At 38.4% G+C, this 25,812-nt stretch overlaps 1 protein-coding gene across 11 annotated transcripts in view; it reads right to left on the bottom strand.

The window, feature by feature from the left end:
• The window catches only part of usp12b (ubiquitin specific peptidase 12b), a 69,794-nt gene that overhangs the window by 21,092 nt on the left and 22,890 nt on the right, over positions 1-25,812 (bottom strand). For 5 of the 11 annotated variants that reach the window (XM_017436079.3, XM_017436085.3, XM_017436084.3 and 2 more), the window contains 7 exons: positions 24,549-24,678; positions 23,808-24,061; positions 23,238-23,314; positions 23,017-23,100; positions 19,731-19,928; positions 18,100-18,178; positions 155-2,252 (listed from right to left, as the gene is read on the bottom strand). In XM_017436079.3, coding sequence (XP_017291568.1) covers positions 2,151-2,252; positions 18,100-18,178; positions 19,731-19,928; positions 23,017-23,100; positions 23,238-23,314; positions 23,808-24,061; positions 24,549-24,678 — 924 coding nt within the window. In that variant the 3' untranslated portion in view covers positions 155-2,150. Of the gene's footprint in view, positions 1-154; positions 2,253-10,327; positions 12,541-18,099; positions 18,179-19,730; positions 19,929-23,016; positions 23,101-23,237; positions 23,315-23,807; positions 24,062-24,548; positions 24,679-25,812 lie in introns of those variants that run through there. The other 6 variants (XR_005233397.1, XR_001809093.3, XR_005233398.1 and 3 more) reach the window with 5 other exon arrangements.

Below are 25,812 nucleotides of genomic sequence, written 5' to 3' on the forward strand. Positions count from 1 at the left end.
GAAGCAGGGACCGAGTGCGAAAAAATGCAGATGTAAACGCTCGCAAAGCGAGCCGAGTAGAGTGGAGCCGGGACCGTTAGGGTCTGTGTGAAAGGGGCATATGTTTCTCGGCTGGCCTGGGAACGCCTTGGGATTCCCCGGAGGAGCTGGCCCAAGTGGCTGGGGAGAGGGAAGTCTGGGTCTCCCTGCTTAGGCTGCTGGCCCCGCGACCCGACCCCTCATAAGCGGAAGAAAATGGATGGATGGATGGATGGATTTCTTTCTTTCTTTCTCATTTTGGTGCCTGATCTCAGGTGTTTCCTACTACTGTTAACATTTGATGACATTTTTGAGGTGGATTATTTTTTGGTTTTCCAAAAGAAGACTACCAAAAAAATGGGGAACCACCTACAGAGACAAAACAAAGCGATGTAAAATTTCTTTATTTACAACTAAACAGTCTACTGCTTAACCTATACCCAACTAAAACACTAACACTGACCAATGGTTTGATTAATGTTGTGTATCACGTTGTGAAAAAGGTCACAAAGCAAATACTAAAATGTATCAACAGTACAGCATAAGTTGCCACATCTTGCAGTTTTTTCCAGTATTACCTGCTGACAATTTGTCTTAATGTTAAATCTCCAAGAGCAAAACCTTGACCAATGGTCTTCTGTGCAGTTCAAAAAATAATTTCACCGTTTAATGTTTATTGGTGATAAGAGCAGTGAAAGATGCAGGAAAAAAACTATTAAAATGGCTCCAGTATGTTGTTTTGGTTTCTTGGACACAAGATGCTTAGGTATGCAAGAAAATAGGCTGCTACATCATTGTTTCTGAAAAGTTCTGTCTCCAGTCTACAAAACAGAAAATATCTGGAGCAGTGAGGACAGGGCCTTAAAATCTGGAGCTTCAGGGAAGTTCAGTAGAAACTGAGGAGAGCCAGCAGCTTTAAAACTACTGCAACAAACAAGATGTGTTCCACATCAGCAGATTGTTAGCATTACTTAGCTTTCCTCTGGACTTCTGTTTATGATTTAGGAGTGAAAAACGTGTTTTTTGACATGTTTCTAGAGCTGCCCAGTACCATTTAGGAAACACTTAAAGCTGGAATCAGCCATCTATAAAAACAGAAATTACTACAGAATAAATTTAACCTGCATGTAGTGTGACAGTCTGGATGTCAGAACTGACTGAAGTAAGAAGTATTTGTCTATTTGTGTACCGCTTTTCAATATAGTTGAATGTGCATTTGCTGGGATTCTTAAAAAGTCAAACATCTGAGGTAAAAGCCATAAAAAGCTTGTGTTAAAAAAGTTAGCTTATGCTGTTGTCAAACTTGATCTTCATTGACTTCTTTGTAAAGTTTTTCTCACTATGGCACCAAACATGGCTCATAATGGTACAATAGTTTAAAACCAACCTTTTATCCTTTTAAACTTTTTGTAAGTCGTTGATCTAAGGCTTTTTTTTGGCAAACAAAAACAAAGATGAAACAATGCAAACAGAAAATCACAAAAAAACCTGATAAAAACACTGAAAGGTTAACTTATAGATACTGCAAACTGTATTATTTGGTCAATTTATTGTTTAACCTCTCCATACATGCTCAGTGTCCACATTGAAATACCTAATGGTGATGCCAATGGTTTATGTGGTAAAGGTGCTGTTGGTTGTTAGTTTCTTCAATGACAGAAAATTTTTAACGAGTGCATCATAGCAAAAAGAAGCCTTGACCATTGCTGTGAAAAAAAAAAATAAATAGTTTGATAGAATATGTGTGAAGAACAAGCTAAAGAATGTGGTGACACTGAGCTCTTCCAACAAAAATATATGCATCTCATCTTTCATTGCTGATGGTCCCAATCAGACTTTACCTTCAACACTATGCACACAGCAATGTCAGCCTCTTGGACCAGAATTAATGACACCAAAGTGCAAAGCAAGTGTTACAGAATGGATCAGTTTTGTATATTAAGGTGCTTGTTGCAGTGTGGACTTACAGGGTTTGGAATCCACGAGGCTACCATGCAATCTGCACAGGTCTAAACCTGGCTAAGTGACGCTCCAATGCAAAGGTCTGCCTACAGCAAAAAAAGCTTGGACGTAGTGGTGGCTCCCCCCATCTGTTGGGTGGACAGTCTGTTGGAGATTCATTGCTGCCTTCTTCAGTCTCTTGACTGGTAGAACAGGATGTATCCCGACTCAGAGTTCTTAGAAATGTCTGATGTCAGACCGTAGAACTCCTCGATCGCCTGTGCATCAATTTTCTGTAAGAGAAAAACATAGTTTGGATTTAATCAGGGATCTTGTTCTGTTCTCTGGAGATTCTGATTGCAGATTTGATCTGTATTGTTTTATTTCTTTCTTTTAATCTGCACTTTCTTTTATCCTTGAACATTACCTAATTTAGTTGTCTTGTCTTTTTAAGCTCAAGCATTTTGGGTTAAAATCAAACAACTCAAATCACATGATAACTTTATAAGAACTATGGATAAAGCATAGTAAACAAGGTTTTCATCACATCTTTAAATATATATTCTTGTTTCTGTTTTGTACAGCACTTTGGATCGCCTTGTTGCTGGAAAGTGCTATATAAATAAATTTCACTTCACTTCATATGAACAACAGAACCATCGTAAACAGAAAAAAAAACAGAAATTCTGTGTAGAGGTCAACTAATGAGAGCTATAAAATAAATTAAACCATTTTTTAAAGTACACATACATTGACCACACTTGAGCGTACTAAGCCAAAAATGAGGCAGGCATAACCATGGGCAACAAGACGATGTCACACTGAATACTACACAAGGACAGCAAGAATACTTTTCAATTGGAACTTTTTGTCTGCTAACTTTCGGAAGAATGTCATGCACATCACAAAAATGGTAAGGCCCTGATTCTTATGTTTCTAAGTCTTGCATAGAGTATTAAATAGGTTACATAAAAAATTTTACTTTCTAGTGAGAGAATGTGGCTAATTTTACACTTGGAACTCACATTCATAGCGAGCCTTAAATTAACTGCAGCAGAAAGACGAATGTGTATGAATTTGAATTAGTCGCCAGGGGTATATTATTGAAGACCATCCTACTGAGAAGCTCCGACAATATCAGCTTTGCTTTTGGTAACAAAAAACGTTTCTACTTTTAAAAAGCTTTCTGCAAAGTAAAGTTTTGATTCTGTGAATCATCCCCATGTTCATGCTCAGAGTTGTTCTCATTAACAACAGAAATTAAACTGACTTAATCCATAAAAAGGTTAAAAACAAAACCACTGGACTTCTTTTCTGTAGCTGGAGATGTTTCACTTTTCATCTGGAGAGCTTTCTCAACTCAAAACTGGAGAGTGTGTAGTTCTAAGCTTTTAAATGTTCAGCTCTATAAACTAGATTCACATGCAGATTGCACTCAATCTCCTGACAATAGAGTTGTTAGAGACTTTGTTTGCATGGCTCACAAATGAGATGCTTTGTTCACAAGAAAGAAGGTGTATATTAAGAGTGAAAATGACTGGGTATCAGGCTTAATACTCCATTGTAGGTCATGGAAAACTGAAATCTGAGACCTCCCTCTTTGTTTAAAGTTGGTTTCTCTCATTTGACCCCCTCTCAAATCATCGATCTTCTCTGTCCAAACTGAAGCTTTTACTAGAACTTATTTCCATTGGTACAACAACATTGTAAACACTACAATTATGCTGAATTTATGTAAATTAAATTACTACTGCTGTAACAATGCCAGCAAAAACTAAACATTACATGCTCCATAAACAAAGAAACAAAGAAAGACACACTTGCAGAACAAATGCAGAAAATATGTGTTTAGACAAAAATACACAAACCGTTTTTATGAAGAAATACTAAGTGATGAAAATTGAAAAGTCTGTTTTACTAGAGATGCATCAATTCTGGTTTTAGGGCTGATACCATTTTCTAATTCTTAGACAGCTCACACATGGATGGGAATGTGCCAGTAGACAAAGGGAGACGAGGAAAGGCAAGTGTAGGACTGAGGGTAGAAACTCTAAACATAGGGATAATGACAGGCAAAGGTAGAGAGCTGGCTGACATGACGCAGAGGAGGAAGGTAGATATGTGTGCAAGAGACCAAGTGGAAGAGCAGCAAGGCTCGCAGCATTAGGGCAGGGTTTAAGCTGTTTTACCATGGAGAGGTGGAGGTATGCACTTGAAAGACGAGGAATGAAAGTCAGCTGTAGCAAGACGGAGTACATGTGTGTGAAAAGAGGGAGGGAGGTGGAACAGTGAGGCTACAAGGAGCAGAGGTCACAAAGGTGCAGGACTTCAAGTACTTAGGATCGACTGTTTAGGAAAACAGGGAGTGTGGTAAAGAGGTGAAGAAGAGAGTCCAGGCAGGATGGAGTGGATGGAGAAAAGTTTCAGGAGTGATTTGTGACAAAAGGCTGGCAGCATAGGTCAAAGGAAAGGTTTACAAGACAGTGGTGAGACCAGCTGTGTTGTGTGGAGACAGTGGGACTGACGGGCAGACTGCCCAGAAATCCACCGAAGGTAAAGCTCCCAAGAAGCAGCTCACCACCAAAACTTCCAGCAAGAGCGCCCTGGCCGGCGGAGTGAAGAAACCTCACTGCTACAGGCTCAATACCATGGTTCTCAAGGAGATCCACCACTACCAGAAGTCCACTGAGCAGCTCATCTGGAAGCTGCCCTTCTAGCACCTGGTCCGGGAGATCACCCAGGACTTCAAGACAGATCTATGCTTCCAGAGCTCAGCCGTTATGGCTCCGCAGGAGGCCAGCGAGGCTCACCTGGTGGGACTCTTTGAAGACACCAGGACCGAGGACACATCAGGACACACCGCTACAAGAGACCCTTCCTGCCTCCAGCCATCAACTCTTTAACAAAACCAGGATTATGAGCTACAACAACATTTAATTTCCCTTTGGGATTAATAAAGTATCTTTGAATTGAATTGAATGGAATTGAAGATGTTGAGGTTCTCCTTTGAAGTGACAAGGATGGATAGGATTAGGAATGAGGTTAACAGAGGTACAGCTTAGGTTGCTGGTGTTGATTATCAGTCATCTAGGACATGGTAACTCCAAAAAAGGTTAAAAAAACAAAAACAACTGGACTTCAGTTCTGTAGCTGAAAACATTTAACTTCTCATATGAGGAGTTTTCTCAGGTCAAAAAGGAGAGAGTGTGGAGTTTAAGCTTTTACAGCTGAGATGTTATGTGTGACATGATTTGAGTGATTGTGTTACTTTTCTGTATTTGTTGTTGTCATTTCTGTTTTCTGTTTTTCTTGTTTTCATGATGTGCCAGTTTTTCTCATGTGTTCTTTGTGTCACCATTCACCTGCCCTCATCTCTGTAATTTTCCGGTCTGCCTGCCACGCCCACCTCATCTGTTTCTCGTCATCTCCCAGCTGTAGCCCAATTCCCACTCACCCTCTGTTTCTTTAGAATGGGTATCTTTTCATTAATGCCTCGCTGGTTCATTCCTTTCCTTTTTTTGTTAATAAATTAGTTTTAGTTTTTTCAACTCAACATGAGTCTGCATTCTGGGTTCACCTCGGTCTATTGTAACAATGTAAGCTTAATTCGCATGCAGATTACACTTATTCTCCTCACAATAGAAGCTAGTTAGCGTCTTTTTTTGCCTCGCTTACAAATGGGCAACTTTGGTCATGTGGGTGAAGGTGTTGATTGGAATGAAACTGCCTGGATTTCAGGCTCAATGCTTCATTATAGGTTTCCGAAAGCTGAAATCTGAGACCTCCTCCTCTGTTTAATGCTATTTTTTGACAAACATGACTTCCTTCACCCCTTTCAAACCATCTGTCTTTTTGGTTCAAAATATGAATATTTTGATCCTCGAAAGAGTGTCCCTTATCCTTGAGGTGAACGTGAACAGCTGAGTCTTGTTCCGAAGAGCTGGGCCTTGTGTGTTGAGCCATGCATGTGTGGAGAAGCTGTTTGGTTTCTCCAATAAAGAGGTCTGGACATTCCTCCCTGCACTGAACTGTTTACACCTCACCAAACTAAGCGGTGTGGTGGAAGGGAAAAATCATTTATTTTGACATCTATTATGACTTTAAAGCTGAACTGAAAAGCATTTTAAAGCCAAGATCAGTTGAAAGAAAATCATAAAATATGCTTTATGTAAAATTAAAAAAAATAAAAGTAAATTATACTTTATGTTTTAATACCGAACATTGAAGTTTTTGATTTTTTCTGTGACCCCCCCTGATGTGTGACATTCACAGAGCTGCTGAGGTTCACCGCATTTAGTCATTCATCAGTAAGTGGATGAATACCGGTACAACATAGTTCAGTTCATTGGAATTAATTGTTTGAACCAGTCAGAAAATACCACTGAAGTTTCATTTTTTTGGCTCCCCAAGAGATAAAAACCTTCCTCAGATTTGGATCCATAAGCTCTGATATAGGAATTACTATCAGAACTTGTTAGTCATCTAAATTATTGATAACCCAAGGTCCAGTCCAGGAAGCAGAGTTGTAGTCTTACACACCTCTCTGCTCCTTCTCCTGTTACCCACCCAAACCTCCACTGAAACAGTGTCTGCTCACCCACAGCCCAAATTAAATAAACCAAAAGTTTTTAGAAAAATAAATCCTTACAAAAATAACCAGTTACTTTACCAGAAGAAAAAGATAAAATCATTAAATGTAGATTATTGAACATAAAATCTCTCTCCTCTAAGTTTCTGTTAATTAATGATTCAATAACTGTTCATCAAATTGGCTTTTTTTTGTTTGTTTTTTCCAGAAACCTGGCTATGGCAGGAGGATTTTGTTATTACAAATTAATCCACTCCTGCTATCTATCAAAATTTCCAGGCTCCTAGAACAAAAGATTGAGGTTTAATGATTATTGCTAAACCAATTATTGGGGCATGCATAAGAATGCAAAGGAGCAGCAGTGCATCCAATGCATTCTTATGACAGGTACCTATTATTATCCATTATCTACCTCTAAAAGTGTTTTTTCTTCCGTCAACTTGAATGCAGTCTGAGCAGAACAATGCACCCACACAAATTATATATCAAAACAACCAGCTCGGTCACGGGATGTGATATTTGGCTTTCGAGTGAAATTTCAGGATGAACCTAAAATGCACTATTACTTTACAGGTGAACTTACTGTGACCTTCTCTAAACTTCTGAATGCACATGTCCAACTGTTTAATGTTGCAGTACTTTTTGCACAACTGGTTGTTCTCTGACACAGAGCTAAACGGCAAAATTCACAACAGGTGTTTGATCCATGAATCCACCTATAAATTTCCTGGTTCGATTAGAATTGGTATTTAAACAGTCCTCATCATCCTGTTCACACTTTGACATCTTGAGACTAAGACAATGTAAAGTATGGTTTGTGCTCATTTCTATTTCTGTTAAACTCATTACAGCTTTATAACGTGTTTTATTCAAAGGGATCTCACATATGGAGAGCCATTTCAGCCAAAATAAATAAATAAATGGGTAAAATAAATCAATAAATGATAAATAAATGAGTGAAATAAATACAAATGGTTAAAATAAATCAAATAATAAATAAATGAGTGAAATAAATACATAAATGATTAATTGGCATTTTTATATTCCCATTTTTATTTAGTCATTTATCCATTTATCCCTTTATCCATTTACCCAATTTTAATTAATCTATCTTTCATTTATCCCTATATCAATTTACCCAATTTCCATTAATGTATTTTCATTTATCCCTTTATTCATTTACCCAATTTTCCATTTCCCAGTTTCATTTATCCATTTGTCATGTTTCCCTTTTTTATTTTCCCATTTTTCATTCATCTATTTTTCATTTAACATTTTTTGAAAAATTCATTATTTTCCCATTTTCCAATTCCCCTTATTCATTTAGTATTTCCTTATTTTCCAATTCTTCGTTCCTGCTTTAATAAGATAATGAGGGGCGGTGTCTTCAGGCGGAAGCCGGTTTTTTACTTCCGCTTGCGCTGTTGTTTACATTTGCGGGGTAACACACTTGCTGGTGATTTAATTTTTTGGACACCGCAGTTTCCTTTACCTGACGTAAATGGCAGCACATCAGAGGTGGATACATTGCAAGGATGTTTTAAAAAGCGACGAAGACAAATCATTAACCGTGCCTCACCCGTCACTTCTCATGGACTGGGTAGACGATTTGAAATTATGGCCTGAAGTTACCTACATCAATAATATTAATTACTAATTACCTTGTGTTTTTCGAGGCGTCGATGGCGAGGAATTGTGGAATAATAAAAGCACCGAGGCGTATAATTACCTCCACAGCAAAAAAATCGATAAAGTAATGCTCAAGAAACAAGGCGACTTTATCTTTCTTAAAGCAGCTGTAGAGCTGAGCCAGAGCCTTGGTCAAGCTAAACACTTAGCATGGGTCATGCTCAGGGAAAGTGGAGTGGTGGATTAGGGAAATCATGCAGTCATGTGGCAGCTATTCTGTGAAAGGTATATCACTTATCTGGATATCAGAATATTTAGATCACTGAATCAGAAACACTGAACCGGGCGAAGGCTGTGAGCGGGGAGAGTGCAGCTGTCAGCTTGCTGCCTGCTACGTGTTTACATGTGGAAGCCATGCACTGTTAGAGCATTGTGTAGCCTGTGATCTAGTGTCACACAAAAATTAAATAACATTAAAAAAGGCTGTACATTAAAGGAAATTTAATAAGAAAAAATAATGATGTGCAACTGGGTAGAATAATTTTGGGAGGAAAGAACAAATATAAAGAATATATTAATTTAAAAAGTACATGCTGGATGTAAGGCAACTGACCATATACATAAAAGGAAAAAAAAATCAAAACAGCAGGGATGTAAATAACTTAGGTTTCGTTTGATTGGGAGCAGTGATAGCTATAAAGTCTGAGCTGATGGGAGTAATTTGCTGGCATCTTAATGATTAAAAATGTTTCAATAGCAGAGTAGGTTTAAATTTAAATGATCGGCTATAACATTTTAATCCTTGTTTAGGCTAAAGTGCTCTCAGAGTATCAAGAGGAGCAGCTGTCTAGATTGATCAATTCTTGTTTGCAATAGCTTGCACTGTGGGCGGCCTTGCCAGTGTTTTTAATTCAGTGATTTAGATCTATATACACAGACATGGTAGTGCTTTATGAATATAAATTCCTCATTATCTTAAATTTTGAGTAATGACAGTGAGAAAATACTCTTGTTTGTTACAGGTCCAGAATGCTGTGATCAGTGGAAAGACAGGACTTGCATGTACAGATGAGCAGCGCAGGTAGAATGCAGGGACAGCAAAGAATCTTAAACCCAAACGTCTAAGCCAGATAAACTTCAGAGCAGCAGTATAACATGAACTCACGGGCTGCAGTGACACAAACACTACCAAACACGCCACATCATCATACACACAAAGACTTCAAAGACAGTGTTAGCAATGCTCCAATGAAGCCACTGTTTCTCCTCAAGAACACATTAATTGGAAAGTATTACAATGCCTCACCATCAGCAGAACCTCACTGCAACAGCACAATTGATGAGCATTCTTTTCAGCCACACGAACTACACAGTTCTGATCTTAGCTGTAATCCATGCAGGGCATTATATCAGGCATATATTCAAGTTTCTGAACATCAAGCATCAGAGCATATTACAAGAAAAAACAAAAGAACAAAGTGCATCAGATTTGTGACTTACAGCAAGCTCTGCAAAAAAAGTTCCAGTTCGTGCCACCACAAAGAATGACAAATTTTTATCTGAACATCTGTATCCCTCCTTTCGTGGTAATTATGAAACAAACTATGATAAAGAAAATGAGATCAGAGCTTGTAATCAACTGAAAGAACAGGGCATGAACATCATTCTCATGGGTACTGTCATCGGCATTCAGGAGCCATGGCTCTCTGCTAGTCCTGATGGCGTCATTGACTCAGATGTGCTGCTAGAAATAAAATGTCTTGTACCAACCCATCCTTCACTCACTGAGCAGCTTACCCAGAAATGCAGCGATATCAAATTGGTAGATGGAGAGCTGCTACTGCAGAAAACTGGAAGCTGAGGCTATTGCATGCAAGTGCAGCTTACAATGTTTTGCACAAGTCTAAAGACTGCCACACTTGTGATCTGGACATCCAATGAGCAAGTTTCATTTACAGTGCAATAAAGGAAAAAGTAGAGCGCTTGATACTTCTCATGTTTCTTGCCTCGACTTGTAGAAGAGTATGCTGCAGGACGGTTTCAGCTAAATGAGAGATATTTGAAGATAATGGGCATGCTTTAATGCACATTTGCTCTCAGGACAACTATGAATGGGACAGCCAGACATTAACATACAGTCAGAGTTCAGTCTGTCTTGTGAATGAAAGGAGACATTTAATATAAAATTTGTTGAATATTTCACAACTAAAATGTACAAAATTTAAACATGCTGTGTAATTAATGACAAATTGATGACAAAATAGTTCTATATTTTGTCAATCTGCCAAGACAAGAAAATATTAAACATGCACATTGTCGTTTTGAGAAAATCATTTGTTGCCATTTGAAGAACCTGTTACATTGTAGTTGAATAAAAAAAGAATCATTGTTCAGTTGATTGCACCATATGTACACTATTACATAAGCTTTTCAACAAAAACATTCAGTATGTAGAGAACATATAAAAAGGGAAACCTGGAAATTATTTACACTCTACATATCTGTACATCAGAATTATTCTGTTTGACTAGAGCAGCACATATCCTCAAAATCTTGTCTATTTTAGGAGCTATGCTTATAGGAACAGTTTGAGATACTATTTTGAAAACTTTCAAATGAATTCTTACATTCACAATTCGACGTGTGTATGTTAGCTGTCTATGTTTTTTTTGTGAAAGAAGGAATTACTAAACTAAATTTTCTCTCAAAGAGCAAATCTTTTATTGTAAAACCTTTATCTGCCATGACTTCATCATCAGGTTTCAGGTATGTTAATATTCCAGAGTCCATTGTGATAAATTTGTCACTACATCGACTGCCATATGCTGCAGACACAAACATGATTAGTCCACATGGTGCAACAGCTACCAAATATTTGACTGTGTTGTGTGAATAATAGTGGCTGTATGATTCACCTCTTGAGCCCAGATTTTTGGGTTTCTGCAAAATACTCTCACTGCAGTCTATAATGCATGTAGTACTCGGAAAGTTCTTCTTGAAGACTGCAGGCATAGTTGCTTGAATAGTTTCTCTTGGCAGCCACGGAATTAATGGTCGGAAATGTTCCTCCAGTCTGTCTAACCAGTATGAAATGATCTTGCTAGCCATGCTCTGTGATATATGAAACTGGCAGCTTAGGTCACCTATTACACGATTACTCTTTAATTTCATAAGTGTCATAAGGACTTGATCTTGTACAGACATGGTAAATTCATTGCTGTCATATCCTTCCAGTGTTGACACAAGAGTGTTAAAATTTTCTAAGGCTATACAAGTGTACAGCAAATCGTCTACGTCATTTTGAAGAAGAAAATATGCAATGTCATCACACCGAGTCATCTTGTCCTGGAGATCTTTTCTGCGAGACGTGTTGCAGTATGGATGATCTTGTAGCGAAGGGTCCTCCCAGTGTGTGTGGACTGAGTGCAGATGCTGGCCTGGTCTGGGATGACTGAAGGTGAATCCACAGTGCACTTACTCATGTAAGTTCTGTTAGCATAACACAAACTGTAAAGTGTCACTTAGCTTATTACGTTTTAGGAAGGAATATTTTTAATTCCACACATGCAACATCATTAATGTCAATAGTGCTTTAAAATGTTCCTACGCCCCAACAAAATTATGTTATAATGTTATCAAAATATTGTGATTAGATTTGACTTTTTAAAATCAGTTGGAGCTAGGTCGCATTTAAGCTTTTTAATTTTAACTAGAGTTCAAATGTAGGTTTTCTTTCAGCTGCATCTGTTTTAAATAAATGATAAATAAACTGCCTCTAATAACTCAGCATATTCTTTATTAACACAATCCCCAGACTTTTACAGCCCTGGGGGATAATCTCCCCCCATGTTTTGTTTGAATGTTTTGCCTGTATTTGGGAAGTGGATTGTTGAATTTTACCAGGTAGCTAAATAAAAAGCTATTCTCGTACAGTTAAATGAAGTCATATATACTTCCGCTAGCATGCGACTGACATTAATTACTAACCATTTTGTCTTTAAAATTTGGATTTGGCTGCCAATTAATTACTTTCTCTTTGTGATAAATAACGTATTTTTGAACTGAATTAATAACATACTAACATCCAGACTAACATTGCATAACACTTTTTACTGCAACCAGCTAGCGCTGATGCTAACACCATCCACCATAGGCTATAATTCAGTTAAAGCTAAAATAAGAGCTAAGCATGATTAAAATGTGAAACAGGGACAAATCACATTTACAATTTCACTTACCGGGAACAGATTCGGCCGTTTTGTCGATGTTGCTGGAAGCTGTCTGGCTCATAGTGGTCTTCTTTTCTTTGGTGGGGGCGGGTCATAGCCCAGATAGAGCTCCGGGTCGGGGTGTAGCTCTGTGGACTTTTTATCGATAAAATGAAAGGAGCAAACATAAGCTCTTTTTGGGGGGTATTTGAGTCTTAAAGCTGCCAGCCACGCTCGTTTTCGATCTTCCTTCCTCGGCTTAGAGTGCAGTGCGTACGGCGCTAGGCACGGACAGGCCTTTCGAAGTTGTTGATGTTCAAGACAGTACGTTTCTAGCTCGTTTTTCAGTTTTCTTGAGTTGTTGTGACAGCCAACAAGAGTACAAGTTGAACCCAAACTCATATTTGAACTGTTTAAGCCTCCTGTTACAGCACAAATTAACAGAATTTGTCTTTAGCTCTAGTGCCTCTTGCTTTAGGTAACCGGAAGTAGTAGTTCAGCGCTGCAGCTGCATCTAACCAACCAATAGGCTGACAGTGTAGCCTGAAGACACCGCCCCTCATTATCTTATTAAAGCAGGAACGAAGAATTGGAAAATGAGAATTGGAAAATAAGAAAATAAGGAAATACTAAATGATCAAGGGGAATTGGAAAATGTGAAAATAATGAATTTTTCAAAAAAATGTGAAATGAAAAATAGATAAATGAAAAATGGGAAAGTAAAAAGGGGAAACATGACAAATGGATAAATGAAACTGGGAAATGGAAAATTGGGTAAATGGATAAAGGGATAAATGAAAAAAGGGATAAATGAAAAAAGGGATAAATTAAAACTAGATTAATGAAAATTGGGTAAATGGATAAAGGAATAAATGTATAAATGACTAAATAAAAATGGGAATATAAAAATGCCAATTAATCCTTTATGTATTTATTTCACTCATTTATTTATCATTTATTGATTTATTTTACCAACTTATTTATTTATTTAATTTTGGCTGAAATGGCTCTCCATACTCACAAAGGTGCAAACATTAAAAGCTTGTATAAATAATAAATGGTAAAGAACGACACCTAACAATTGATCAACGCTACCTCGCCATTGCAAGGCTTCAAACAGGATGTTCTCAGATGGAACAGGCCACTGAGCTTAGAGTGTCACAGAGTGTCATCAGCAGGTTGCAACAGAGAGTCACAGAAAGGCAAAGAAGTGGATGTCCTTGGGCCACATCCTACACTGATGATGGCTTCATTGTGTCCTCTGGAACTGGATGATAAACGCCACTCAACTCAAGGCACATTTAAGGGAGGTGAGAAGTACCCAAGTGTCATGTCAGACCATTTGAAACCGTTTACATCAGCATGGTCTGCGTGCTAGAAGACCTGCAGGGGTATCTGACCACACCACCAGGCACAGGCATCATCATCTTACATGGGCTAGAGAGCATTTACACTGGATGAGGGCCAGTGGGCCTCAATGCTGTTCTCTAATGAAAGTCGATTCACATTGAGCAGAGATGATGGCCACTAAAGATGTTGGAGATGTCAAGGAGAGCACTATGCATCAGCCATTGTTGTCACCAGACGAGCCTTTGATGGTGTTACAGTGTGGGCAGGTGTGTCTAATCAACACAGAACAGCCCTACACTTTGTGTATGGTACAGTGACAAGCCCATACTACTTGAATACCATCATTAATCCAGTCATTGTGCCTCTGCATGAACAACACAGGCCTAATTTCATCTTCATGGATGACAATGCTCCAGCTCATAGAGGTTGCATCATTAGAGAACGGCTGCTGAATTCCATAGAAACCTATGGAATCAGCTCTGTTATCATGTAGAAGCTTGTAACTCTGTACCCCAGAACCTCAATGACCCGAGGGCCGCTCTTCAAGAAGAGTTGGATGCCATGCCTCAGCAGACAATAAGTTGACTTGTAAACAGCATGAGACGTTGTTGTCTAACTGTAATTGATGTTCAAGGACACATGACAAGTTACCGAGACATTGACATTTTATGTTGTGGTATACCCAGCACTGTTGTTGGCTTTTGTTTCAAAAAACTGTTTGAGATGAGGAAACCACCATTGTATGCTTGTACTTAAATGTGCTACTTTCATTATATAATATCACTGTAGTGTGAAGTTTTTACATTTTCCATAAATTTCACCCGAAAGCCAAATATCCCAAACATTTTGTGAGTAGTGTATACATCAAAACGTAGCCATTTTTGTCTTCTTTTAGGCAATGTTTCTACTTTCACTGGAGGGCTTATGGTTTTCTCTCAAGTAGCACCAGAGTACAACCAAAGACTTGAGTTCCTTTGTTATCCCTTTATAATTTTTGCTGAATCTGTTTTTCTGATTGTGGTGTAAGGGATGTTTTTAACTTGTCATATCTCTGACATAAAGCACTGTAGAAATGTGAAATTTAAAAGTAATGAAAACCAATATCTCCTTTCATTCACGGTCCAGAAATCTTTTCAATATACCTTATAGTTTTTGCACAGCGATTGTTTGCAATGTACTTCTTACATTTTCTGTCCCATCCATCCATCCATCTTCTTCCTCTTATCCGGGGTCGGGTCGCGGGGGTAGCAGCCTAAGCAGGGAGACCCAGACTTCCCTCTCCCCAGCCACTTGGGCCAGCTCCTCCAGCGGAATCCCAAGGCGTTCCCAGGCCAGCCGAGAAACATAGTCCCTCCAGCNTGTCCTGGGTCTTCCCCNGGGCCTCCTCCCGGTGGGACGTGCCCGGAACACCTCACCAGGGAGGCGTCCAGGAGGCATCCTAATTAAATGCCTGAGCCACCTCAACTGGCTCCTCTTGACGTGGAGGAGCAGCGGCTCTACTCTGAGTCCCTCCTGGATGAGGGATGTTTTGAATGTTTGCTCTGCTGTTTCAAATATTTCTTCTGCTGTTTCAAATGGTTTTTTTTCTGCTGTTTATAATGTTGGTTCTGCTCTTTCTGAGTTTTTTAGGCTGTTTTCAAGGTTTGTTCTACTGTTTTCAAGGTTTCTTCTGCTGTTTTTTAAGGACTGCTCTGGTGTTTTAAGGTTTGTTAAAGTTTGTTCAGACGTGTTAAGGGTTTGTTCTGCTGTTTTCAAAGTACTTTCTGCTGTTTTTAATGTACATGTTCAAAAAACATTATGTCCCTAGATGAAATGCTTTTTCAACAGACAATTGTTAAATGCCATTTTCTGTCACACATGGCCAAGTACCGTATTTTCCGGTCTATAAGGTGCACTTAAAAGCCTTCAATTTTCTCAAAAAACGACAGTGAGCCTTATAATGCAGAGCGCCTTATATATGTAAGAAGTCGTAATGTTTTAGTACGACTTTGGTAAACTACAAAGCCACACCGCTTGCAGTATTAGACCCCCACATACTCATGCGTACTGTGCGTACTCCATGAGTTTCGCGGACTCCGTGCATGCTGTCCACGTCACCGGACGAGGAGGAAGAGATCGCTTGCCTCTTAGCTTTAAAAAACAAAAGAAAAGACAGTTGTGGTGGCAAGGTTTTTATAAGATAACACCTGACTGTGTAATGTCTGAATTCCACAGCCTATGAGGTTTTCACCAAATGACCCTGTTACTCTTCACTGAAACCAGACTGACCTTACTTCCTGTCTCCTCTTCAACTACCAACATTCTAATATCTTGCATATAAACTCCTGTGTGGACTCTGGAGGTAGAGCTTTGGTTCGGAGCTTACCGTGCGGGCTAGGACTTTGAAGTTAATTCTTAATTGTCTTTAAGGCTCTCTGTTTGTCGTGCATCATACATAAATAAACCTGTTTGAGTGATTTCATCTAACAGTGCCTTGAAATTGATTTCTTCCACAACACAGTGCCTTTAGCCCTGTTTCTTCACCACCAGGGCAGTCACCGCACACCTGTCAGTGATGCACAGAGAGCAGCAGTAACGCTTTCACCGGAGAGTGGTTGGTGTCGCACACAAAACAGTCCGCTGGGCAGTTAATTGTGCAACACCGAGTACACGTATGCAGTCATAAAAATTGATCTTTACGTGGACGTGTCCAGCGGACGTCCGCTTCGAGTACACGCGGACCTCCACGGAGTGAATTATACCGAGTATGTGCGGGCCTTTACGTCAGTGCAGTCTTCTCCGAAAAGACAGGTGGCTGTTATGTTTTGCTTAATGCGCCTTATAGCCCGGTGGCCTTATATATGGCAAAAGTTCAAAAACGGACCATTTATTGACAGTGCGTCTTATTATCCAGTGCGTCCTATAGTGCGGAAAATACAATAAATAAATTCATAGAAAATCAATAATACGTAATAAATTACTAAAATATTCTCAGATAGTAAAGTCTACATTTGGAATTATATAACTGTATTTAAATGTTCCTAGTTTCAATGCTGTTTCAGTAAAAAAAAATGTTAACTGTAATTTTAAACCACAATGAGCCAAATAAGTATTCATAAAAAAATCCATAACTCTTCAAAAAATTACCAAAATATTCTCTAATGACCATGCCTATATGTGGAATGATTTTGTTTTATTGCTATGTTCCTGGATTGGACGCATTCTCAATGGAAAATTGCTAACTTCTCTCTCATGACATCTAGCTAAAGCACCCCCTCCAAAAAAAAAAATCACTAAAAATTTAAACGTCATTTTAAAATTTCCCAAATATTCCCACATCACCATGTGTATATGTGGAATAATGTTTGCAGTTCATGAAATGTCTACACTCAACGGCTTTTGTTCAAGAACTTGTTAACATTTATTGTAGCAGTGCTGGTCATACTGAAATATATTCAGAAATTTGTCAAAATTCCATAATGGCTTAAAAAAATCTCAAAATATTTACAGATGACCATTTTCATGTCCATTATTTGCTCAAATCTTCCAATCCACCATAGTCTAAAACTTTTTTCAAAATAAAATAAAAACTGCACGTCGGTTAGCATTCATAATTATTTCTTTACTAAACACAAGGGGGCGCTGAAATCTGAACAATATTTCTTGTGCTTTGTAGTTAGGTTAGATCTAAACAGAGTGCCAAATTTCAAGTTGTTCAGTCAAACAGTCTGAGCTGCTACTGCTAGTGTGACTTACGAACTTCGTAAATAGTAACGGCACACTTTATTATATAGTTGCAAATTTGGATCAACACAGCAAGGAACATATCCTGTATGTCTTAGCCCTCTAAATTCGATGAGGGATTTTTTGTCAATTTTTCTAAAGGTTAAAGGCTAGATATACATTTTTGCACATAAGCCACGCCCACTTTGACAAATCATTACCATATAGATAACATAGTTTCTGGGTTTTATCCAGAAGATACCCACCAAGTTTCATGTAAATCCATTCAGCCATTTCGTCAGTATAAATTTTACCTACTTAAAGCGCACCCTAGTGTTGCATCAGGCTGAAAATGGAGATAAATTCGACCTTAGGCAACACTGTTACAAAGTCTTGAAACCCTTAAAAGAAAACAAAAATGCCTTTCCAGAAGTATTTCTTTTAGCGCATGCATAAATGAGCTGATGATACAGATCGTGCTTCCAGAACAGATTGTGCAGTGACAAGGCAGAACCTCAGCAAATCATAACGGCTGCCAAATAATTACTGTCAAACTTTTTGATAGGAAACAATTAACCAGCTGTAGGCACCTTAAGAGGCTGTTTAATCTAGATGTGACTGTAAAGAAGAAAACTGAAACTAAATGTTAACATCCTTCCTCACCTCTACAATGTCGTCATCAAACAGCAGCCAGAAGCCATGGCTCTTTACGATGGTGATGTAGTGTCCACGGTTTGGGCCGCTACAGTCCAGAGACAGAAAACAGAGACACAATATGACATTATATTTATATCCAAGTAAAACAATAAATCTAATATAAATGTTGCCAGAATGTTGCTAAATATAAAAATAAAAGCTCCAAACAACCCTTTGCTAATGAACCTTGAATTGCTTAAAGCAGAACTGAAAGAGGTTTTGAAGCCAACATCAGTTGAAAGAAAATCATAAAGTATACTTATTGTAAAAAAAATTTAATACCAAACATTGAAGAAACCACTTGGGTATTTCGGCTTTTTCCATGACCCCTTTCATTTGTGATGATCACAGAGCCGCTGAGGTTCATGAGGAATGTAGTAATTCATCAGTGAATCGATGAATCAGTACAATATAGTTCAGTTTGTTGGAATTAATTGTTTGAACTGGCCAAAAAATATCACTGGAGTTTAATTTTTTGGCTTTCCTAAGGATAAAAACCTTTCTCAGTTTTGGATCCATAAGCTCCGATGCGGGAATTACTATCAGAACTCGAGTTCGGACCACTTCAAAGAGGAGCCACGGCGAGCTCCGACCCTTGTTAATGCGGTAGACTGGCGTCATGCCAAAAAAACAGGACCTTCTGCCAACTATTTAAAATTTTAATAGAAAGACAAATGGAGAGGAGGACATTACAACAAGGAAGACGACAATAAAGAAGAACTTTTATTTCAAATGTTCGCCATATTCTTGGCCAGCTGGGGCACAGTGCACATCATGAATCCAGGACAGAACTCCGCCCCACAAAACACCTACTTCGGAAATGAACTAAAATGCTAAAATCAGTTTATTTAAGTTTTAGGTCAGAAAAACAGGTCCCTTGAATGTTGTCTGGAAGCATTTGAATAAATAACATTCATGAAATGTCAATTTTTTTAGATCTGATTTCAGTTCAGCTTTAAGGGAATGTCCGTCACCTTTGAAGTTTCTTGGATGATGCGTTAGCCCCTAGAGAATGTGGTGTGAATGACTCTTAGCTACTACCACACCAAATTTTATCCCAGTGTCTTTAAAACTATGGCGATGAGTAATAACCTAGTAACTGCTTAGGGTCTCCGTCACACAAGTGCCCTTGACAACTGCATACTTTTTGTGAGAGTGATATTTGTTGTAAATATACAAAACAAAATCTACATTTCAGAAAAAAATGTTAACAGAGTGACAAGTTACTTTTATTAGTTGAATAATTGCATTAAAAAGATTACAAGAAATCTGGACTTCTTAGAAGCAAAATTTGAAGAATACGTCTGCATTATTATGCATATGTATGCACATACATATGTATTTGTATGGGTTTAAAGCACATACAGAAAAAAGCAGACAGTTTACCTGGTGACATTTTAAATCCTACAGTCAATTACATGGTGATTACTAATATTACTAAAGAGGCTAAAGCTATAAAATTCTAAAAGAACCCCACATAGGAAATGTAAGAACTTGATTGTAGGACGTTTACAGACATGAATCAATTTTGACAGAGTTACTGCTCGTACTTTTGTCTGAACAAACAATGGACAGAAATTAATTAGAGAAGAACCCACCTGCCACAGTGAACAACAACAGCAACCAGGTCATACATGCGGTCGGGGTTGGTGGCATCTCCTGATGTGTTGAAAAGGCGGAGCTCCAGGGGGAAGACAACGCGATAGGACAGTTTGGTGTAGCGGTGCAGCTGGTCCATGTATTTAAAGCGTTTCAGGTGAAGAGCAAGGATCATGGGTAACTTCTTTACCCTCATCCTGGTGGAAATAAGGGAGTGACAGTAAAACGATTTTTTTCTTAAAAATCTCAGAACTAAAAGGTTTTCCATAATGTCACCTTAAATGTTTTTGAACAGCTATGGTTGCATGTAGAGGTTTTACACCCACTCATTATAGGCATAGTGCCATATTAATTTGGACTTAATTCATTTGAACAGTTCCTTTTTCGGGGGGTAACATGATTATACACTAAGCAATGATTGGATGTACAAGTTTGAATTAATTGTGAATTTTCTCAAATTTACACAAGGCCAAAATTAGACAGACCCTCCAGGATTTCGCGATGTTGCGATCGCAACTATTAATGCAAAATCAAGCAAACCCTGCGAAATCGCAACTTTTTGCAACTTTGTTTAAAAGACCGCAACTTTCCCGCAACTTTAACCCAATATTTATTGTTTCTAAAATGATTCGCCACCGTTTCTGCGGTCTAGTCTCTTCTTTGTGGGTTTGTGTAGTGTTGAATACAAAATAACCCCAAATAACTCACGAAGAAGATACATGACGTCACTTCCTGTTAACATCAGAATGCCGGGAGCGTGCAGGAGCAGCGACCGAAGCCAAAATGTGTGCTAATGCTTCACATTTGCCCACAAAGATTTCAGCAAAACACCGCAGTGAAGTTAGTTTTAAGTTGGATATTGGATATTCGCGCTCCGCGGAGTTAGCGGCGTCTAGCTCACAGCTGACCCGAAACAGGAACGCTTATGTCGGCCAGCCGTCCCTAAGTGAACCACCGCGCGTGAGAGAAGGGGGCGGCGAGGAATGGCTGGCCGACATTAGCGTTCCTGTTTCGGGTCAGCCGTGAACTAGACGCCGCTAACTCTGGAGCGTGAATATCCAATATCCAAGTTAAAACTAACTTCACTGCGGTCGCAAACCAGTTTCCTCCCCAGCTGCAGCTGTTTTGCACGTCCTGCAGTGTAATCATCGAACATAAACGCATCGACAAACACTTTGTTTCTGCAAAACATGTGAGGAGAGCTGCAGATGAGGGACAATCCAGAAATGGTCATGAATGTCAGTTTAGAAGCTATCAAAGTTCTCAAATAAAGCACCTTTTGAGAATGTCAATGTTTGTTGGTAATTATCTTACAAAACTAGTAAGGATTTTTGGTTTATATATTAAAAGTCATGTTTTTTTATTGATTTTAGTGGGAAAAAAAATTGCAACTTTTCATTGCAACTTTTAGGAAAATGCCCCGCGAAATCAGGCATTTTAGCCCGCAACAATCACAAAAAATGCCTGTGAAATCCTGGAGGGACTGATTAGACATACAGGCTCAAATTCTGGAGATTCATACATTCACTATAATCTTTGAACTAGTATTATTCAAGGATCTGGCATGTCTTTAAACTTGACACAGTCAAAGCCTAATAATGTCTCATTAGTGATCATGGCTGAGTGCAAGCAGTAGTTTCTCTTTGCCAGCATAAAAAGGATTTATTTGACAGCAGCAATTGGACTGACCAATACTCATCTGTCACCCTCAGTTGGAATGAAACTGGTTAGTGTTCAGGGACAATCCAGGAACCACCATTATTGGAACTTGCTGGAACACCAGCATCACTGTCCACAGTGAAGCCAGTTTTATATTACCACGAAGACTGGGTGACTAAGAATCAAGGCCCCAGTTCCAAAACTGACATCTTTAAGCTTGATTCTGAAGAATCAATTCAAATGAATTCTGAAGAAATGTTTTATGGTCAGACGAACCAAAGACTGAGCTATTTGGCCATAATGATAAGAAGTATGTTTGAAGGAGTCACGATGAGGCTGTCAAACCGAAGTACACTGTACCAACTTTCAAGCATGGTGGGGGTAGAATCATGTTATGGGGCTGGTTTATTACATAAAGTGGATAAAATAATGAAATCAAATCAACAGCTACATCCCAAAGGCCATCTCAGAAGCTTAGATGTGGTTTCAGGGGTCCCCTCTAATGGAACAATCAATCAGTCAAACAACTTTATTTCTATAGTACAGTTTAAGAACCACAGGGGTAGCCAAAGTGCTGTACAATAGATAGATAAAAACAGTAAAAAGGAAATAGATAAAACAAATAAACAGATAAAAAGAGACATACACATACGGGTTCACAGCAGTTATGTTTTAGGTTCCAAGAAAGACAAAAATCACGGTGTGTTAAAAGCCAAAGTATAAAAGTGTGTTTTTAAAAGAGATTTAAAAACAGGAAGAGAGGAGGCCTGTCTGACACTCAGGGGTAAATTGTTCCAGAGCTTGGGAGCAGCAACAGCAAATGCTCTGTCGCCTACAAATTGTGCCTGTATTTGTTTGCTTACGAAGCATAAATAAATAAAAAATGAGCATGCTGTTTTTGTAGCCGTGAGCTATTTAGTGAATATGAAACCACTCCTATACAGCTCTGCAGAAACAGTGTGGGAAAACAGACTCAGAACACCAAAAATGGCAAATTAAGAGGCACATAAAATTGTAAAGAATAGGGCTTTAAAAATAACTTTTTTCCCACTAAAACACTGCTGTACTGAAGAACATTGCTGACACTCCAGCAAAAATGAAACAGCTCATGTTTCCTGTATTATGTTATAACAATTCAAGTTAATTTTTCAAATAATAGCTATGTAAATATATTATCAATGTATTTAGTATATATATAGTGCTTCTTATTTAAATGAATTTGGATGACTTGTCAGATGAAACATTGTGTTATCTTGACTGCAGTATAGACTAGGAATCTAAAAATTTACCAAACCAAGTTTAAAAAAGAAAACATTTGTTTAAAATTATTTACTTGTTTATGAGTTCAAAATAGATCCCCATTTTAAATATTTTAAAAATAAAGATTTATAAATTTTACCAATTTTTATCCATTTGTACAAAAAACCCCACTGTAGAGGCAATCTGTTGTTTTGCCAGCCCCACTTTCCAGAGGTGGTTTTTTGAACACCAATACACAAGGACAACTGTATCTGTTTAAGTGTGAAATATCTGAAAAAAATTACATAATTACCAGACAAATTTGAAGAATGCTTTTGCTTAAAATAAACATTCCTAATTGTTACTGATAGTGATGATATTACCAACCTTTTCTGGGCTTCCTGTTTGCTGCGACACTGCTCACAGTAATACTTGTATTCACTGCATAACGTCTCTGTGTTGCTGAAACCCCTGGTCAGTAAAAACACACATTTACAAGCATTTAAAGGACAATTCACCAACCTTTAGGGTCTTTCTTCAAAATGCTTGTTGCCCTTATCAGTATAATAGTTTCTGTAACAGGTCGGATTAATAAAAGCACCATGGACCTGAGACAGTGTGTGATTGAAGTGTTCTGCTCCACATCCACTGACAAATCCAGGAAGTCCTCATCCTTACTGCTCACCTGAAATACATCAAACCCACATCAGGCCTTATGGATTCTCCAAGACACAAACAAACAGATGAATTCTCAAAAAGAGTACTGTAAAAATATAGAACGTTTGAAAAAACATATACACCTGATATTTCACTGAATAATCCTGAGGCTTTTACCAACTACAATTTTTTTTATTTACCATGGAGAATATTTTGTTCTTAAAGTAATATAAACTAATTTGTGATCATTTTTGTTTATACACATTTAAAATACTTGAAAAAGTGGGTTCTACATATCAAAACGTTCTTGTTCCTAAATTATTAACCTTCAAATTTTGACTGATTATCACCAACTTATATAAGATAAAAGGCCTACCAATAACAAACTCTGATATACAGTTAAATTAAAATTTTATTTGAGTCTAAATACTTTTGGAGATAACTGTGTTCTTTGACAAAAAGCAGGTGGTTAGTGTAGCTCCAAACATTGACACAAGGCAATATCTCATTAAAACACTTACAGCTTCGCAGTTGAGGCAGCGTGTCTCATTGGTCAGAGTTCCTTGGAAGATCTCGTGAACCCAAGTCTGCTGCATCTCCTTCGCACCTTCCCCTTCTCCTTCTCCCTCACTTCCTTCCCCATTCCCATTCTGTACAAGTTTCCCATTCTGCTGTCGTTTCTGGCTCTTCTCCTCCTGAAGAAGGTCTGCAATGGTGTTGAGGAGATAGTTGAGGAATTCATGGGCGTCCTGTTGCATGTAGTTGTCAAACAGTTCTGTGGAGGTCATAAACAAAGAAGCATTACCATGTGTATAAAGATATAAAGGAGAAAAGAGGAGTACTCACAAAAAAGTTAATGAAAGGCAAAAATGTTGTAGGCAAACAGAAACACTGCCAATTCTGAGTGCCTCCTTTCTATTTGCTTTCTGCTGCATGTTTTCACTGCCATTAGTACTTCCACAGACGTATGATTAACTCTTCATCTTTGTCTCTTTTCTATGTTCTTTTCTCTTCCCAAGTTCTCTGCCTCATCAATTACTTTACCAGCATCTTAGCTGTGTTGTTCTGTGGCAAAAGGAACTTAGTTTAAACAAGTACCAAATAGTTAAGTTTATATAAAAAAGACAAATTGTTAGACTCCTAAACATTTTGTGCTTGGGTGGATGTTATTCTGAGAGATTACAGGAAGTCCTTTGTCCTGACTAGAGGAGCAGTCTACTCCTAAGAATGACATAAGATTATTCTGCATTTTGAACCCATACCATTTTCCTTTCTCAGCCTTGAGATAAATTTTTTGGGTGGGATGACTCCAACTTTCTTCTTTTGAGTGGCGATGCTGTTGAACAGGTCGGCCAGGCAGGCGAGGAGGGACTCCTTCCGCCGAGGCTGCACCTGGAAAGAAGAAGATGATTTACTATGTGCCTCCATAAAAACTTCAACAACCTATTAGCTTTTTTTTATTTTGGTAAAGATGCTTTGAAGCTTTACATTGTTCTATAAATTATGTTACCCATAAACTGTGTGAGTAAACCATGGACATACAATACATACCTTCATGTCATTGACCATACATATTACAGACCAAGTGTCTCTTGCTTCTCTCGATGTTGAGTATTGATACCAGTAAGATCAGATTATGGGAGCTGCCATGTTGTATTTTTGGAACTAGAACTAGAGATTGCACACTAGTGATGTGGGTCTTTAAGTTCCGACTACTCTCCCATGCACAATCATTGTGTCACATTACCTTTCTTTCAAGCACAAAAAAACAATTACAGACAAACATGTTAGAAAAATGTATATTTAAAACATACAAAAGTAAGGTGAATACTTTGTAAATCAACAAAAGTCACTTTGCATTAAAAAAAAGGGTAAATTTTTGTTCATTTACGCGCAGAGGGCGGGTACTAAAAGTTGTACTGCGGCAGCTTATGGGAAAGCTTTACCCCTTCTGGCTTTAAATTTCAGAATCCAGTATGGGGTTCAGTAGTAAAATATATACTGTATCAAAGGTTAATGCCTGGGGAAAAGGTGTTCCAATCTTTTTAGTGATGTAAAAAGAAGGTGGAGGGGGTGCTGAGTGCTTAATTGTATAAAAGTGGATGAAAACAAATCTCTTCAAACAAGATCTCCTCAAAACAAGTGCCCTTGTAACAAAATTCTAGATAGCATTCAGTTAACAAAAAAACATGCCAACCTGATAACTTGGCTGACCATTAGACTGGTACAGATGATAAAACTAATATCACATGGGCCAAACAGACAATCTACAATCAATTATGTTTGCTTCCACTGTAGTATTTATGTAGAACTCTGTCCATAAAAAAAAAAAATTCCCTTCTCACCCTCCGCGGGTGGTCTTTGTTTCATCCTCTGAGCTCGGGTCCTCTACCAGAGGCCTGGGAGCTTGAGGGTTCTGCGCAGTATCTTGGCTGTGCCTAGAACTGCACACTTCTGGACTGAGATGTCTGATGTTGTTCCTGGGATCTGTTGTAGCCACTGCTCCAGTTTGGGGGTGACTGCCCC

This window comes from Kryptolebias marmoratus, linkage group LG7 (genome assembly GCF_001649575.2).
Source record: "Kryptolebias marmoratus isolate JLee-2015 linkage group LG7, ASM164957v2, whole genome shotgun sequence".
Classification (NCBI taxonomy): domain Eukaryota; kingdom Metazoa; phylum Chordata; class Actinopteri; order Cyprinodontiformes; family Rivulidae; genus Kryptolebias; species Kryptolebias marmoratus.